General features: G+C 37.8%; 1 protein-coding gene across 1 annotated transcript in view; it reads right to left on the bottom strand.

Moving 5' to 3' along the window:
- The window catches only part of SEMA3E (semaphorin 3E), a 249,277-nt gene extending 234,831 nt beyond the window's left edge, over positions 1-14,446 (bottom strand). Inside the window, exon 1 of the mRNA XM_044245924.1 lies at positions 13,703-14,446. Within this exon, the coding sequence (XP_044101859.1) occupies positions 13,703-13,817 (115 nt within the window). The 5' untranslated portion in view covers positions 13,818-14,446. The remainder of the gene's footprint in view (positions 1-13,702) is intronic.
- Positions 14,447-18,516: the final 4,070 nt, after the last annotated feature.

Here is an 18,516-nt window from a genome sequence, read left to right on the forward strand (position 1 = left end):
CCCTGGGATGGAGCCCCACATCGGGCTCCCTGCTCAGAGGGAGGCCTGCTCCTCCCTCTCCCACTCCCCCCCTACTTGGGTTCCCCCTCTCACTGTCACTCTCTACGTCAAATAAATAAATAAATAAAATCTTCAAAAAAGAAAAAAAAGTAGTCACCGCCAGATAAAGACAGCATTTCGGAAACAATATCATTTACCTATTTTTTTTTAAAGTTCAGCAGAAGGAAAGATTATACAAATTAAATGAAATAATAAAGTTAGGAATGGACCCACCCAAAATTATTTAGATGCCAAAGTAAGCCAATCCCAGCTGTTATGCTTCGCTCTGGCTGCTGTCCTCAGCAAGAGCAGCATGGGGGAGTGTGGGCAACCGGCTGCAGGAGCAGCTGGGCCTATTTGTTAAGAGGAAAAAAATAGTCAGTGAAGACAAAGAGAAACTGCGTTGGGAGCGGCGTGAATGGAAACTTGGGAGCCTGGCTGGGGAACCCGAGAAGGGAAGTGCACCCAAGCTGGAGGTAACACAATTGCAGTATTCCACAAACTTCCGCAGGGGCAGCACTCCCTACAGCAGGGCCTTTGCAGGCAAGTTTTATTCCAAGACAGCAAAACTTAGTAGTGATCAGTTGCATGTACATTTCCTCATATTACCAGTATTTTGGACATTCAAAACTAAAGTAATATCAAGATCTGTGCTCACAATGCAGTGGGTATATATTAGCAGACTAATGGGACAAATGGCATTCTAATCTGAACAATTATATTTGTATTATTATATATTTGCTCATATAGGCATGTAAATGCCTAGTAAACATAATTATATATTCCAAAATGTAACTGCATTCCCCCAAAATCCTGTATTCTATGTATTTTGCATTCCTTGAGAACAATATTATAAAAGACATCTAATGTGTTCCTACTGCCTTATATGCATGTAGACTTTACCACTGTTTGTAATTTTCTAAACTTTTATTTTTATCCTTGCCTAATTTTATTGATTTTAAGCCTTAGAGACTTCTCTTTTTTGTTCTCCAGATATGGAAAATTCTACAATCTTAAAATACATCAGACTTCAGTTTGGGCATTCATATTTTGGAGCAAGTAAAAAACATTTGGCAAAAAAATCTGTCAAAAGCAGTGCCCAATACGTAACTTTTATCTTATTTCTGAGAAATATAATGACAAAGATATAATTACATTCTTTTAATTATAAGTGTAATTGACTTAACTGTAATATTGTTCTTCTTACTGTGGTAATCTAAATATTACAACGGGATTTTGCATTAGGGAATTATTAGAAAATCAAAACATATTAATGTGTTGAAGTTCAAACATATTAACTTCTCATAATTACAACAGGATAGTAATTGATATTATTTGATGGCTCATAATACCCATTGTAGTATTTCATAGTCCTAGCTTCTCTCTTCTCTTTCTTCATTCTGGACAATTAAAAGGAAATATTTTGTATCTCCTTATTAATAAGAAGGTATAGTTATATGGCTAACTGAGTACATCAATTAAAATGATAACATTTGACTTTGAAAAAAGATTTTTTTTTCTGTTTAATTTAAATTTTAAACATGGGTGGTATGGCTATTCTAAGAATACACCATATGGTTAACTCAAGTTTAAGCAGACCCTTAAACTGTCAGCAAGCTCAATATTCCAGTACCAGTTCTAAGCAATTATAAAGTATCTATTATATTATCATTCATCTGACTAGAAATATGTATAACATTCATGCATCATGATAATGTCAAACTTGAAATTTCTTTCCTTTTTCTTCTTCTCATAAGGAAAAATAAGCTCTATCAGTTTCATGAATAATGACAGAGCTATTTCGAAAGAAATCATTTTATTTCCATTACTTTCCACATTTTCTTCTAAACATATATTATTTTGACCTTACTCAAAATGACCAAAATGACCCTATTTCCTATGTGTTTATTTTGACAACTTTAGTTTCTAAAAATAAAATAATCAGGTGCTTCCTGTTCCCATATTTATTTACTCCTTTTAGGAGAAAGGGACAGTGACACATGTGTGCTTTCTCCTGAGTTAACTTCACTTTTCACCATTCCATTTCTGTCCATCAATTTCTTCTTTCATATTAGGTTATTATATTTGAGTAATTAGTATGGTACTAAAAAAAAAAACCTGAAGGATACAACTATTTCAAAATACACTGCCAATTTTTGTTAGATAAAATCTTAAGATACATTCTTTATTGTTTCTTTCTCAATTAACTTGAGTTGGGAAATGAATTGAAAATACCTTGCATAAATTAACTTTAATTATAAAACTTAATATACCTTGTTTATTCTTCTCACTATATTATTGCCCACAGCCACGCTTTTAAAATAATAAATCCACAAAATAAAGGCAACATAGTCAAACTATTCATAAACCAACCTTTGCACAGGGATAAAGTGATTAAAAACAAAACATATATTCTTGCTTTTGTTCATTTCAAATATTCTCCAGAAACGAAGGTGTTGAGTAAGTTATTACTCTTTTAAGGTCTGGCTTTTGTTTTTGGCTTTGTTTCTGATTTCATTTGTTACCTCTTTGTCTCTCTTCATAGTTCATCACTCTAGAAATGAATGCAAGGCTACACTGGACACTGGAGATCATGACTGAAGCAAATGGGAAGAAAAGATGCTGGAAATGTGACATTGATCACGTAATGGCCCAGATGAATTCAAACCACTCTCTGCCAAAGGCCTAAACTGTGCCTTCCAATAATATACAGATATTTCCTGAATAATTTTAAAGCAGTTCTGGATTTCTCTTCAAAACTTTCATAATAGAAGACCTGAAGCCAAAGTAGGGCCTACCATTTTGGAGCAGGAGCAGAAGAGAAGTATTCTCATCCATTTTCCTGAGTTCTGAATGCTCCCCCAGCAAGCCCTACCACACCTCATTTTGTGCCACCTATATTAGGAAATTACTTAGATGTGGCATGCTACAAAAGAAGTCAGATTGGTGACATTAATGTGAATAAATGTAACAATTACATTCTATATATTAAATGCAATTGTCGAAATAAATTTATTGAGTAGCAAAAGTGCATTAGATTCCAAGGGTTCAAACAATAAAATAATAAATTTGTCTTCCAAAATTTCAAAATTTACCTTTGTTTACATTAGTCATATTATTCATGCAAAAAAAAAGTGGAGAATTGCTTAAAGTCATATAGAAATGGGGACCATTTAATTGAGCATGAACACAAAACATTTGTGATACTATTGTATGTGGAAACTATGAACACAGTAGAATTCAGTGACCTAGATATTCAAGGGTAACTGTACTTCTAGGAGGACACAGCACATTATAGGCAGCGGGATGGTGGTGTGAGGGTGGCAAGACAGGATTACACACAGATGACTTGCTCCTCACTTCTTACCCTATTCATCTCCAAGACTGTGTTCTGGTTCTTCTTCCCAACCCCATGCTTCCACACGTTGTCTTTGTTAACTTTGCAAATAGAAAAAAACTCCTGTTCCATCATGAGTTGTCTCTTCTTAAAACTAGGCTTTATGCTTCTCAGAAATAGTGTTTGAGTAGAGATGCTCTGTGTGTGTGTGTGTGTGTGTTTTATTAAACTTCTTATTTTAGAATAGTTTTAGATTTACAGAAAAGTTGTAAAGATAGTACAGATAGTTACCATATATATATACTCAATTTCCCCTATGAACAGCTTACATTAATATGGGTATACTGGTCACAATTAATAAAGCAATACTGTCCCATTATTACTAACTAAAACTCAGACTTTATTCAGATTTCCTTGTGTTTTTAACTATTACAGTCCCAGGGTCCCATCCAGAAAATGTATCACATTTACAAAACTGTGTTTTTTTATTCTTAGACTCCTAGCGTGATAGTCAATATCTAAAGCTTGGAAGAAGCGCAACAGAATAATCATGGAATAAGTGAATGACTGAATAAATATTTCTTAAAAAGGTACAGAAGCTTCTGAATCCCTCAAGGGAATGATCAGGATGCATAACCAAAAGAAAAATGAAGTGGACCTAATTTCATGAGTCCCAGAAAACATTCCCCTGAGAGACGAAGGAGTTCTAGAATCTTACAAAATGCTTTTCCACAATTCGTCAATATTTGATGTTTTCTTGTCTGAACTCAATGATGCCATTCATAATTTATATCATCGATGATCATTCACAACAGATACAATGTACATGCTAAATTACCTATACATATCATCTAGTAAAAAAAAAAGTGGGTAGAGAATGGTATAATAGATATTATGAATGTAAGTATATTTATTAAGAACAAGGGAGTGATTTGGAAAACTGAATAAATGACCCTTAACCCAGGTGATGGACCTAAAAGGAGGAAAAAATGAAAAAGGTAACTTGAAAGTGAGGGTCCCCTGAAGCATCATCACCCCACTTAGCCCACCGAGAGTCTCTCCTGCTCTGGCGGAGCATACACTGAGTCACCTGCAGGGCTAGTTAAAACACAGCTTCCGAAAGCTCCAGGATTACTGCTGCAGAAGCTCCCCAGGGATGCTGAAGTTGCCAGTCTCTAACACTCTGCATAGCACCCCAGTGCATATCCCCTCTGGGACCCTCGTTCAGAAAGGGAACGAAAGAAAATCCCCAGTAACTTCATCTCCTTTGCAATGAAATTCAACTAAGCCTTCTGTCAGGTGAATTTTTTAGAAGTGGCTCTACCTCTCAAAAAAATTAGGTAAGGTTTTATCATTTTGTCATTTTGGCTGTTACACAGAAGCCAACAACAGCAATAAAAAGTTTTGTTTGGTTTTTATACACTAGATACTAAACACCCAGCTTTTAATTACTGGCTTTAGGAATGATCTGAGTAAGTCATTTTATTCTATTCACAAGGGTAGATAAAATAAATAAAATAATAAAGTAAAAATACCCCTTGCCCTCAAAAATCTTAAAATGTTTATAGACAATCACGTAAACTAGGGAACACTGTAAGTCATTACAACACAATATCCACTTCCGTGATACATTTAAGTTTTTTACAAAAATCATGAGATTGATTGTGTTCATTAGCCCCTTTACACTTGTGGAGAAAAGGAAGCCTCAGAAGTTCAATGATTTAGCAAGAATAATACAGCATCGAATAGGATATACGCACTGTAGATTCAAGCCCAGGATTTTAAAATTCGAGTCCATACTTATTCTTGCCACTAGAACATACTGTTTCCTAATAACAATTTTAAAACGTCTTTTGGAGAAATTATACACACTGGGAGGTCTCGTAAGGGAAGGAACAGAGTCCTACAATTCTAGAATTGGAAAGGATCTGAGAAACCCCACGGTCCATAATAAACTCTTGGACTCGGGGTTAGGAAAAAAGCAATCAGGAGGCATGAATAGCTATAAGCAATGCTGTCAGTACATTCCTCTTTGGCTTAGTTCCCCAGTGCATCTTGAGCTTTGAATTTAAAGCCCTCCTCATTTCCCATCATTTCCTGGGAGGGAATTGGCCAGAAAGGAAAAGGTCAGTGTCCCTAGCTGACCTCTATTTTCCCCTTCCTTTATCCCCATTCTCTTTGCTGCTGTTCCTTTCTGGTTCTGGAGTTAGTCTAGCTATCTCACATCACCACTAAGATTTATCCTCTGGGATGCTGCTCTTCTTTCTACCCTGTGAATAAAAACCTCTTTTTTATTCTGGTTTCAATTAATTAAAATTTAAAACTCAGAAAAAATAAACCAAAATGGACTAGAAAGAGACAGACTTACACAGAATATGCTAACTTAAACTTAACCCAAATTGAGACAGAGAGTGGGGGGCAGGAATATCCACTCCTGTTGGGTACCCCAATTCCTTCCCAGTCCATTTCCTACAGTCATAAGAGTCACAAGGATCCCACTAGAAACACAGTCTAAACAAAGAGGACAAGTTGTCCAGGTGACTATTAAGCAAATACTAAAGGATTTCCCACATTATCATATTTCATTATTTCCTAAGTCATGAATTTCAACAAATTTTGAATGCTAAAGAAGTGTAATTAAACTTTGATTTTTAACTCAAAGGTCCTGTCTATTCACTGAATTAGACCACAAAAACGAAATGAATACTGAAGATAAACTGAGGGCCAGGAAATATACACCATTCGCTACAAATATGTTTCATTCCACTTGTGGTCTAAGGTGGAGAAGAAATAAAAATACCTTTCTGGAAAAAAAGCAGAAGAGGACAAAACAAAGGATGGTGCTGGTGACAGCAACACAGCGTGGTAATCAAAGAATGAAGTGATAAGAGAAAAAAATGGGAGGGGTGTGGTAATCACCCAGGAAATACAAATGCAGCAGAAGGTAAGAAGAAGGAGAAGAACAACAACATTGATTATAAATGTGTGAATATGGCTAACAGGTCTGGAGGATGTCCAGCTCTGGCCACTCCACTACCATGCAGCCCTGAGAGGAATGGAGTGGAACAGGGAGAGAACACCCTAGCCCCTCTGCCTCTCTCCTCATGCATGTCTTACTAAAGGAGCCATAAATAGTTCTTCAGGATTCCTTAGTTTCCTTGGTACTCCTCACCCCATCCCCCATTACACTGTCCTTTCAAAAGCAGGGCTCTAAATCACTTTGGTTCATGGATATAGCCACTCATTGAGCATTATTGAACACCTACTAAGCGGGGGGAGGGGGGGGAATTGTGGCCCACAACGGCTATCCTACCTGTTTGTCCAGGGGAAGGTGGAATGGAAAGCTTTCTTTTGCTTTCAAAGCAAGCAGTACATGCTAGATTGATAGCTGCTTCTAAGATACTGTTTTGTTTAACTTTTGACAGTGCGGTCTGGTCTTAGTAATAATAGTTCCATGTGCTTTACAAAGCTGGGTCTACAATAACCTTTGTTAGTAACTTTCGTTTATTTTGTGGCTTTGGTCTGCTATCTCCCAGGTGCCATCAGACAAAGTTCCAACTTTCCTCTTATCTTTAAGTTTCAACTTTCCAATTAAGGAAAATTTAATTCCTTCACTACCAAAATAACAATAATAATAATTCCACAGTGACTTACAAACATGACAGACCCCAATATTCCTTGTTTCTTCTAGTCACCTACTACAGTAAGTGCCAGATTTTATGAAAGGAAATCTTTGCTTTCAAGTAAAAAAACCATACTGATTAAGGATCCTCCCTTATTTTCAGTTCTAAGTTAATGATTAAATCATGATGGCTTTTAGAATGAAATAAAGGGAACCAGGGGAGACTAGTTCTTTCTGAGCTTCTGAGTCATTGAATAACCTCTGAAAAGCTTCCCACGCTAAAGTATTTGCCAAATAATTTGCATTGTCTTGTGTAATTCTTTCAGTTTACTGCATGTTACATATCACCCCATTTTATACATGAGAACATTCATAATCACAAAAGATAAGGACTTTAGGATCATATAGCCAGAAGCAAGATTCACATTCAGTATGTCTCATCCAAAGTCTAGAGTCTTTAGGCCCATGAAAATACAATGTAAGAGTGTTCTGTAATTCCTGGGTCTACGCTATTCTTCTATGTGTACTGTGCCAAAGCCTTACACTAAGTCATTGAACAGAGAGCAATAATGGCTGAGAATTTATTACCAGGAATGGAAGTGGAAATACATTTCTAAGCCCCAGAAATCGGAAAGTCATGAATTTCTCTTTCCCTTTTCCACACTCGTAGATGCAAGATTACCAGAGCAAGAGGGCCATATAGTGGGAATACCCTGAACCAGCCATTAGTACTAATGGAGGCTGAACATTTCTTGAGTTACCAGCTGCCTTAGCCATCCTATGAAGTCAAATCATCAATTCCAAAGACATCCCTGTTCTTGAAATCAGCACATTCTTCAGAGACTATAATACTGGGTTCAACTGTGGCATTCACACATCCTTTTCATTCGGAGTCCAGAAAATCCAGCCTATGTAATATTCAATCTTGTCACTGTCATCTTTATCATGAGTACAAAAAATAATGCTTGCCTAAGTCCAAGAAATAACTAGTGACATTGATAGTGTCTCTTATGCTTCAAATGTTATTTAAAACCATCCTGAGAAAAAATCATTATTAAAGTAACCATCATCCTTTGTAGAATTTATATAATATTCCAAGGTCTCAGATGTTGTGCTAAAAGACTATAACCAGCATTTAGCTCTGCATCTTGAAACTAAGAATATAAATCTAAATCTTCACTCCATACCTTCTAGAAAATGTTTTAATGGTATGATTTCACTTTTGTTTTGTTTTCAATTCTCTAAGACTGACCTTACAAGACTACTTTAACACTGCGGTGGCTACAGATAAAGGGGCATGCATGCGTGCAAAGTGCCATTTCTGGATTCCTGCAGACGAAATTCCTCTACTAAACCACAGAAGAGTTCTATGCACAAAGATAAAGGACCAAATCCTTGCACACTCTCCCACTAATAACTCCCGATGATGATTCCAGTAGATATCTTTGAAGAAATAACACTGACTTCACAGACTGCTAACAGTAATGTCTACCACCAATGACCAATTTGACGTTTGGTTCTTTATTATGAGGCCATAGAACTGAGGCCACCAAGTTGATCTCATCCCAGAGAGACCCCCTCTATGAAATCACCTCAGGCTACATGACAAATCTAACACAGACGGCAAAGTAATGATAGGGCAACAAACGTTTGAAAGAATACTCCACTGTGACAACATGACTACTGTATATATTTAATAATCAAGAACAAGTATTGGTTCTGTATTATGGACAGGACACTCTCTTCATAAAAACTTGTAAGAAATGGTTTTATGCAACTAAATTATTCTTCAGTCTGAAATTGGCCCAGTTCATTTTAAATTCCATTTACTGGGGACGCCTGGGTGGCTCAGCTGGTTAAGCAGCTGCCTTCGGCTCAGGTCATGATCCCAGCGTCCTGGGATCGAGTCCCACATCGGGCTCTTTGCTCAGCAGGGAGCCTGCTTCTCCCTCTGCCTCTGCCTCTGCCTGCCATTCTGTCTGCCTGTGCTCGCTCTCTCTCCCTCTCTCTCTGACAAATAAATAAATAAAATTTAAAAAAATAAAAAATAAAAATAAATTCCATTTACTGTTTTTGCTAGCTCTGACCACCCCTCACCCTATTGCTATATAAAGGACAAAGGTTTTCACACTGTAATACCCAAACTCCAGATAAAGACTAAATAATGCATATTCACTCGGGGAATCACTACTGATAATACCTAGTTAGTCGCTGAGCTATGAGCTCCATTAGGAAAAACTAGCTTAGTCACTCCAGGCACTTAGTCACTGCCTCTCTTTTATTTGCTCTGGATATGAAATGAATACCACAGTTTCCAGGATGATCGATCACTTAAAACTTTCCGCTTTTACTGTGCTCTCCTAGAATTCTACCTCAATTTTCTTTCATAAAAACTGGAAAAAAAATTGAAGGTTGGGTATAAAATGAAAATGTAAATTAATTATACATTGCACATACTATTAAAGCAAAACTACTGGCCATGAATCTTAGAAAAATACACTGATGATTCAATCATCTTCTAAATTATTACATCCAGAAGCCAAAGGTATGGAAGATGGGATTTTGAGTGAACGCCACCTATCAGAATAAACCATACATTTTATGCTAATTAAGACCATTCTTCTGTCTTCTCTATTAACATTATCCCAGCATTTATTGATATCCAAACTCATGCCATTCTTAAAGATTTTTCTCTTTAGGACACATTTCCTTCTAAACTTCTCAATTTATATCAGTCTTCAGGAAATATTAACAAAATAATTTTTGGTTATAAAGTATTTTCACAGTTTTGCGATTTCATTTGATACTCTCAAAAAGCACCATTATTATCCCTATTTTCAAATTAAGGAAACTGAGTCACAATTACTATTAGTATAAGTGGAAGGACTAGAGTTGGAGTGGAGACCTCAGACTGTAAATCCTGAACTCTCTGAACTAAGACAAATCTGTTCTTAATTGGTTATAACTAAATATAGATAGACTAATTAATACTCTATATCCCAATTTTATATGTATATATACAATGCTCGAATCTACATTCATAATGTCAACATATTTTAGGAAAGATCTTCTGCCATATTTCTGCCTTTACTTCGCTATCTCTTCACCAAACATCCCCTGATTACACAGCTACTCTCCCTGGTTTCTGTAATTGTCATTTTTCCTTTTTTTTAGATTTTTTTTATTTTTTATTTGACAGAGAGAGATCACAAGTAAGCAGAGAGGCAGGCAGAGAGAAAGAGGGGGAAGCAGGCTCCCCGCTGAGCAGAGAGCCCGATGCGGGGCTTGATCCCAGGAATCCCAGGACCCTGAGATCATGACCTGAGCAGAAGGCAGAGGCCTTAACCCACTGAGCCACCCCCTGTGATTGTCATTCTTTATTGGGTCTTTGATTACCTACCCCATCTGCCAAACTCCCTTGATTGAATTTCTGGGGTTCTCCATGTACATTGGGATTTCTTCTTTGACACGGTGCTTTGCTCATTTGTTTTTTCTTCTCTGAGCTCCATTATCAAGAGGGTTATTTTTGCCTTCCCTGTAACCTCATTAATGCAGGATGATAATAGATAAGGAGAGAACAGACATCAACAGAGAGAAGCAGCTGAATCTAGAAGGGCTCTACTCCCGTTCCTCTCTTTCTCCTTCACTTCCGTCATGAAGATCTCTGCTATTTTTTAAGGAAATCCTTGAATAGAACATTATAAATCTGAATTAATCACATAAATATCATCCTCTTTAGGTTACTGGCTATAAAGTTGGCTGTAATTCTTAACTATCCATAAACCCTTAAGTATCTTTCTGGTACCACTAATGTCAACTGAAATCTTGACTGAAAAGTCTTACAAAGCAGGATACCACCTTGTTAAGTTTTTATTTGTTCACTCAATTTATCTTAGACCTACAAAATACATTAAAAGATATGTTCTTTGCCTCAATAAGAGTAAATGTCTCATAGCTTTATCCACAAGGCTTGCTCTCAGCATATTTGCTTAACATTGGAGTGCAGTGGATATTCAGTAAGATGAGGGAGGAATTCCGTTTTATCCCACTGCAGGTGGAGGGTAGTGGGAAATACGCAAGAGGATGCTCTATATCTGATACCAACTTTCTACCTTGTCTTCCCACCTTCTCTGCCTTTTTTCCCCTTTTAGCTCTAATGGCCTCCCCTCCTCTTAAGCTCTGTTTTTAGAACATGCCACTTCCAGAAATAGAGAAGGATGGAAGAGAGAGGAAAGGGCATGCCATGGGTATTTTCACATAATTTAGCTCAAACTTTGTGTATGACACTGAAACTTTTGCCTCCTTTTTGGGAAGAGACACTAGGCTTGTGGTCTCATGTGCCATCCTGATAATGGAGGAGACCACCTCCAGGGAGCCCTGCTGGATTTATATCCTAATGGTTAGGCACAGTTCAGAGGTGTTACATTATTTATATCCAGTGCTCCTTATTTTGAAGGATCACGTACTCATGTATAATATCAATCAACTAACTGACCCATTACTAAAATGTGACCAGATAGTAAGAGATTATACTCTGAAATACCACCCTCATAGTTTTTGGATACCCCCTAAAAGCTCCACTGAATTCCAAAGGGTAAAGAGTAAGTGGGGGCAGCTTACAGTGGACTGATGGGGCTGCACACTTCTGCTCTGCCAGTCCTCTGCTTTCACCGAGGCACCTGCGGTAGGTGCTTGCTGCCTCAGGTTACATCTCTCGTGTGATCTTTCAGCTGATTTTGCTAGCTAGCTAAACTGCACAAGTGAGAACATTCTATTTTCAGGTAACTATACACTGTCTTTGTATAAAAGCACAACAGTGAGCATTTCAGCCAGTGCCGTTAAATGAAAAGGTTAAGAAAAACCAAAGGGAAATTTGGTGGTAGTTTCCAGTCCAGTGTACACACAGAGACTAGCAGTTCTATTCCCACATCAAAGAACACAACCCATAAAATCAATGACAGAGAGATGGAATGAAAAAAACAAGAAGGATGTAATGGAGATAAGTCTGATCACAGTGTTCTGCATAGCATTTAGATGCATTAGAGAATTTTGGTATGCTCTGACCATACTACAAGCTAATGAAATACTGAAAGAAGGTATCTCTGAAAATACCCTAATACTGAACTACTGAGAACAAGTACCCTAATAATGAGGTATAAAAGGCTAATGTCATGTGTAGCAGAATGGTAACTCACCAAAACTGGCAGCTTATCTGCTTGTCTACCTAAGAAAAACAATCCATTTATTATGCTCTTCTTCTGACATCTTTCTTTGTCCATAATTCATCACACCAAATTTTGATATATTTGATCAAACTTCTTAGAAATATGCATTTTGATACATACCACGGTACTCCTTCCCAATTCAAATAATCAGTGTCAATGCTAGGTATTCTATTTCAAATTCTTACAAATTTAGTGTCAATGTGTCTCTTAAACTTATGTTATCTACTGGAGAGTGCTTGCTATAGGAAAACAATATAAATAAAAAAATTCATAGATTGTTAATTATTCTAAAAATAATAAATTTCTATGGTCAATATCAACTGATGATTGTCCAATAAAACAAAAAAAAAGGTCAATCACGTCATGTGCAGTTGAGGCTTCCTGTTTTGTTTCTCCCTCTGGTAAAGATTACACCTACGCTTCAAAACTATAGGTTTCTGTTCATTCTACAATAGGGACAATATTAAAGCTCACACAAGTGAAAAATGGTTCTTATGGAATTCTTGTTATGCAACTGTTATCTGTCTCAATGATTAGTAATAATAAATACTTCTTTCTGAAAATGTATTCCAAATTACTTTTAGGTCAGCAGTCACCTTCTCTCTACATGCAGGTTTTGTTTGTTTGTTTGTTTATAGGAAGAATCACCAAGCCTATTCACAACTGGCTTTTACTGGTCCTGATGCAAAAGCTATCTTTTGATAATTTATTTATGAGCAAATGCTGCTTTCCAAGACATAGCTGCAGAATAAAATATTTAAGCACTTTCTGACAGACAGAAATTCAGTGAAGCAACATGAATTTACATTAAAAGACTAGATGCTAGTGAATAGTATCTTAATACTTTAATCAATATAATTCAGTTTACAAGGATTGCTAATAAACTCTGAAAATATTTTTGCTGGACATAAAAGAAATTCTAATAACTCAACTAAAAAGCTAATTTATATCACTCATTAGTCATTCTAATTACATGGTGATGACTCTGTTATCCTGGGTAAGAAATAATTTTGTTTCTTTTCCCCTCCCCTCATCCCCATTATGGACAACACAGAACCATAATCAACTCCACTTCTGTTTCTAAAGCCCTTCTCCCACATCCTTGCTTCCCCAAATGCATAAATCGGTATTTAAATACCTAACTGCTAACTTGGGGGATTCAGCCCCTCAAGGCAATTTACAACCTGCGTCCTGCCCTCTTCTGTTGTGTCTGCTAGAGAATGAACTTCTCATTAATACAACCTAATATTTACAAGACAAAAATAACATCTCTAAGTTGGCATGCGGTTTTGCACTATTTTCAGGTGTGGTTAAGTACTGACATGCTAATTAGAGGTACTTAGAATCTTAGGTCAGTTCTGCAATCATTTTTTTCAGCTGCATTTTCAGGGTCTGCGAAGAACAGACATCTGTGTTAAAGGACTTTAATTTCTACCTCTCTCTTTTTTGTTAACGAAAGGATCTAAAGAGGTGACCTACCTTTATGTGACAGACGTAAGCGGGGCTGAGGGCTATCAGCTGTGTGCCCTCCTATCCAGAGCTCCTGTAAGTAACCCCACAGGAGCCAGGTGACAAGGTTCGCAGCTGATGCCATGCTGCCGTGCTCCGTGCTCCCCGGGCTCGCCGGGCGCCCCTCCGATCCTCACTTTCAGGTGGGTCTGAGTTTTACTTAGGACTCCCCTCCAGGGGCAGCGCGTGAGAGGCTTTGTCAGAAATCGAACGCGTTGTCATCAGAAAGCACAGTCCCAAAGTGCCATTTGTCAGGCTGTATTCGGAATATGTAAAACCTTTCTTCTCCGAGGACAGTTGTTTATAAGCCAGGAGCAAGAGGACATTCCAAGGAGTGAGCCTTCAGAGCTATGTCCTGTCCAGAGCTTTCTTCAGCAACTATGCGGACAGACTCAGGAGGAAATTGTATTTCCTTTTTTTTTTTTAAGTCACTTCGGCAAGCGCTTCATTCAGAAAAGGGGAAAAAAAACCAAAACAACAACAACAAAAAAAACCCAGAAACAATCCCAGAGCACACGCACTGCTTTCCCCGTGGAGCTCTCGTCTCTTCTGACTCTCCGGTCAGTCTTTGCACTGACTTGCCAAACAGCTAGTTTTAATTCACCTTTCACCTTGCTAATTAAAAACAAGAAGTGCCATTCCCTCCAGGAGTTGCAGGATCCACCCAGCAGGGATGCCGTTCTGTCAGCGAGCTGTGTTTACAGGGAAAGTTCAGGCAGGGTTGAGCTGTTTCTAGGAAGTGTTTCTGGTCCACGTGCCCTGCTCCCACCCGCCCTCCCAGTATTACTGGCCCCACGTCACTCAGCGCAGGAGACAAGTCCATGCTTTGATGGGGAGGGCGGATCAGGAGGGAGAATGATCTATATAGTAGGCTGATTACTGAGGTTTATACAACAGAAGAGGATGGAGCCTCAGGAAGGGGCTTTTAAATGCTCACTCACCAAGATTAACCCTTGAATAAATGCAAATTCATGTTAAATAATCTATTTGCCACCATCCAGCACCCACAGTGGGGTTTGTTGTTTGTTTCCACTGATATTGTATTTTTTTTCACATTTATGTTTTTTTTTAATTGATTACATCTTAGAAATGTTATTTTCAACTCTCGGATGGAACATATATTTCAAGAGCCTGATTAAAAAAAAAAGTCACCTGTGATTGTTTCATAAATGTGTTAATACTAAAAACTTATTTTACTTAAGCAAATTCTTCAAACCAATTTAAAGCAAATCCTTCTTTTTTTTTTTTCCTTAAAGCTAGTCATAAATTTCAGCCCAAGTTTAAGAATACATTTTGAAGCAGTTTTCTCCCACATAAGGTACCTGTGGAAAAGTTGAGGTTCTCTATCTGACAGATTCCAGTAAAGCAGGTATGAGAAGAGTCAGGATGTGAAATTCTCCCACTATGCACTTTCAGAGTTTATTTTCCAAGACACTATGTTTGTGTAAATAAGCTTAACACAACAGGTCAACTTTACAATCTACTTTCCATCAATCTCAAAAACTAAACCAAACACTCTGTAGCTGTTGGCATGGAAATGGATGTCACTATTTTAAGATACCAATAAACTTGAATAGGTAGGTATTTGATAGTCGAGAGTTAAATGGTAAACAAATGATTTCAGCTGTTAACTTTTCTTACTGTTTTTAAATGGTACTGTTAAGGGCACTTCTTGAGAATTATATGTTTAAAATCGTATGATTCTAACAAAAAGATGGCACATGTTATCCTGATATTTTGCATTTTATATATAAGCAAACGTAGAGCCATGCATTATCTATCCATTTTCCTAAGCATGATACGTTCTATTACAGGCAGAGTATATTTTAGTAAAATGTAAATGTCACTGGATATTATAAATAATTAGATTTCCAAGGTCTACAAAAGATAACAAACTCTAAACATTATTTAACAGTGGAGCAACATGAAGTATTTAGAGACTTTTAACCTGGGGTGGTCTCTGTAGGCGCTTGCATATTTTAAAAGCCAGTCTGATGAGCTACAGACCTAAAGGTTGCTCTAAGTGTGATATAATGTACCTTTGGAATCCTCTTTTGCTCTCTTCCAGAAATGAAGTAACTACAAAGTAAATAGCAGCTTTTCTATGTGCTACCTAATAGGATTCCAGGAAAAGTAAATGTTGGGCATATAACTTTTATTACAAATATATGGCCTGGCTCATACAACTGAAATTCCACTTAAGATGGTGCAGTGCTTGCTCTAACTCTATTATGGACCTGAGGATTCATTAGGATTATTCATTTAGGATACAAAATCCATATTCATTAGGATACAAAATTCAACCATTACTGTCCATGAGACAATGAATGTTACGAATGTCAGTTACCTGCATACAAGCTACATACCGAGATTCATCTTCTCATCTTTGGTGTTCCGTGTCATCCTTCAAATTCGATTACGGCACTTTCAAGTACATGCCAGAATAATGAGCTTGTTGGGTTTCTCAAAATGTGTTTTGGTTTATCCTTCAGTTATCAATGCCTTTGCTTATTCCCTTTTATTCCTCCACATGTCCTTCTACCTTCCTCTCTAGTCTATAACCTAAAGATGATGCCAAAAGAAAAAAAAAATTATCAAAAATACTAAAATATCCAAACTACCCAAGGCCACACTGCTCCCATGCGGTTTCAGCCACTATGGATGGAATGATCGATAGTCTATGAGACCAAATTGGTCACCTGCATCATAAAATAAAACAAGAAGGACCCTCAGGAGCAGGGTCACCACATAATGTATCATCTAAACAAGGTATGTTTTAAGAGTATAAGAGTCTTCTATTAATAACCACATATAAGCCAAGAATATTATAGACAACTCAGGACATCATGACATGTTAACCTTCATGGAAGAAATTTCTAGGTACCCTTGGGAAACATGGAAATAGAAAACAAACAAACAAAAAAACAAACCAAGAAAAAACTGACCTGCCACCAATGTTGAAGGAATAGCTGCAGTGAACTAAAGAGCTCTGGGACTAGCGACAGTACCTACTGGTATTATTATATTTGATTTCAGAGGAGCTAGACTGCCAATCTGAGCAGCATTAGACAACATGGAAAACCAGGTAAGAAGGGAAATGGAAATTTTTTTTTTTTTTAGATTTCTTTATTTTAGAGAGAGAAGAGAGTGCGCGTGGGTGGGGGGATGGGCAGAGGGAGAGAATCTTCCAGCAGACTCCCCACTGAGCTAGGAGTCCAACACAGGGCTCAGTCTCATCACCCAGGAGATCACGACCTGAGCCAAAAGTCTGTCAGATGCTTAACCAACTGAGCTACCCAGGCGCAAATGTCAATTCTGAAGGTATTGCTTGCCAGGTCAAATGTTGCATTCCAAAATCTTAACCATTTGTTGCTGGGTCACACCATGGTAGTGAGGGAAAAAACGGGGTTGGGGGAATGGAGTACTCATCAGGATTCCCAGGCTTCCCTATGGTGGATTCTGTCACTGGTTCTCTGCTTCATAGCAGAAGAACAACTGGCCTCTGAAATAATCCTTCCCAGTATGTGGTCCCAGACAATCTGCTGCTGAATCACACCGGGTATTTGCCAAATATGCCCCACCTGATATTCCCAGCATGCCTAAAGTTAAACATACTAAAATCTGAGTTTTATAGTGGTTCCTTTAGGTCAGTCTTATTAAAACATTAGACATCCGTTCGCTAGTCTCACCATTTTTAATGTAATAACATAGTACGCAATTAAAATTTATATAAAATGAGGGGCGCCTGGGTGGCTCAGTGGGTGGGTTAAAGCCTCTGCCTTCGGCTCGGGTCATGATCCCAGGGTCTTGGGATCAAGCCCTGCATCGGGCTCTCTACTCTGCAGGGAGCCTGCTTCCTTCTCTCTCTCTCTCTCTGTCTGCCTCTCTGCCTCCTTGTGATCTCGGTCTGTCAAATAAATAAATAAAATCATTAAAAAAATTGTATAAAATGAAATCATTACCTCATAGGCTTGATGTGCTACTGATATTTTTCAAAGACGTGAAAACCAACAAAAATTGTAAGGGTTTACCTCTGCAAGACTTAAAGTGTTCTCATTTACTATGGAATGCAGCACTTACAAATGCTCCCAAGAATATCCATTCTTTTTTTCCTTCCTACCCAGGAAGACAGGCAGGAAAGAAATATATGAGAGAGCGTATTTCCCAGCCCCTTAGCAGTCACGTGATGCCATCTGACAAATTCTGACCACCAAATAAATGTGTCACCTCTGGGCCGAGGCAGTGAAATGCTCCCACACAATTCTGTCTCAAGTTTTTTTCTAGCAGAAAAGGAGAAGCAGCTTGCAGAAGAGGAGGAGGACTCACATTGAAATGGTGAAGCTGTAAGACTGAAGCATCTTAGATTGCTGAATCACCACACTGGGGTCAGCTGGCCTGAAAGCTTCCCTGGACCCGCAGTACATTTTACATGAACAGGAACTGTCTGATTTGTTACAACAGCACAGCATAGTCTCTCGTAACTCCACGCACACACTTTACCTGGGAAACATGCTCTGGGACAAGCACGGTGCATCAGTAAGTCACTAATATTGCAATTCCTTCCTAACTGTCACTAAGACTTACTTCAGCAGAACTTACTCCTAAGCCAGCAAGAGATGTGGAAACTGAGGGCTAAGAGATACAGAGAATCCCTACATCACTTTTAGAATAAAATGGGACATGTCCTTCATTTTCCCAACTGAATGCTGTACCCAAAAATGATGTCATAAGCAGTAAGGGGAGGTGAATAGATAGTAGTACATCTTAAGAACAATTATGATTAA

This window comes from Neovison vison, chromosome 4 (assembly GCF_020171115.1).
Source record: "Neovison vison isolate M4711 chromosome 4, ASM_NN_V1, whole genome shotgun sequence".
Lineage (NCBI taxonomy): Eukaryota > Metazoa > Chordata > Mammalia > Carnivora > Mustelidae > Neogale > Neogale vison.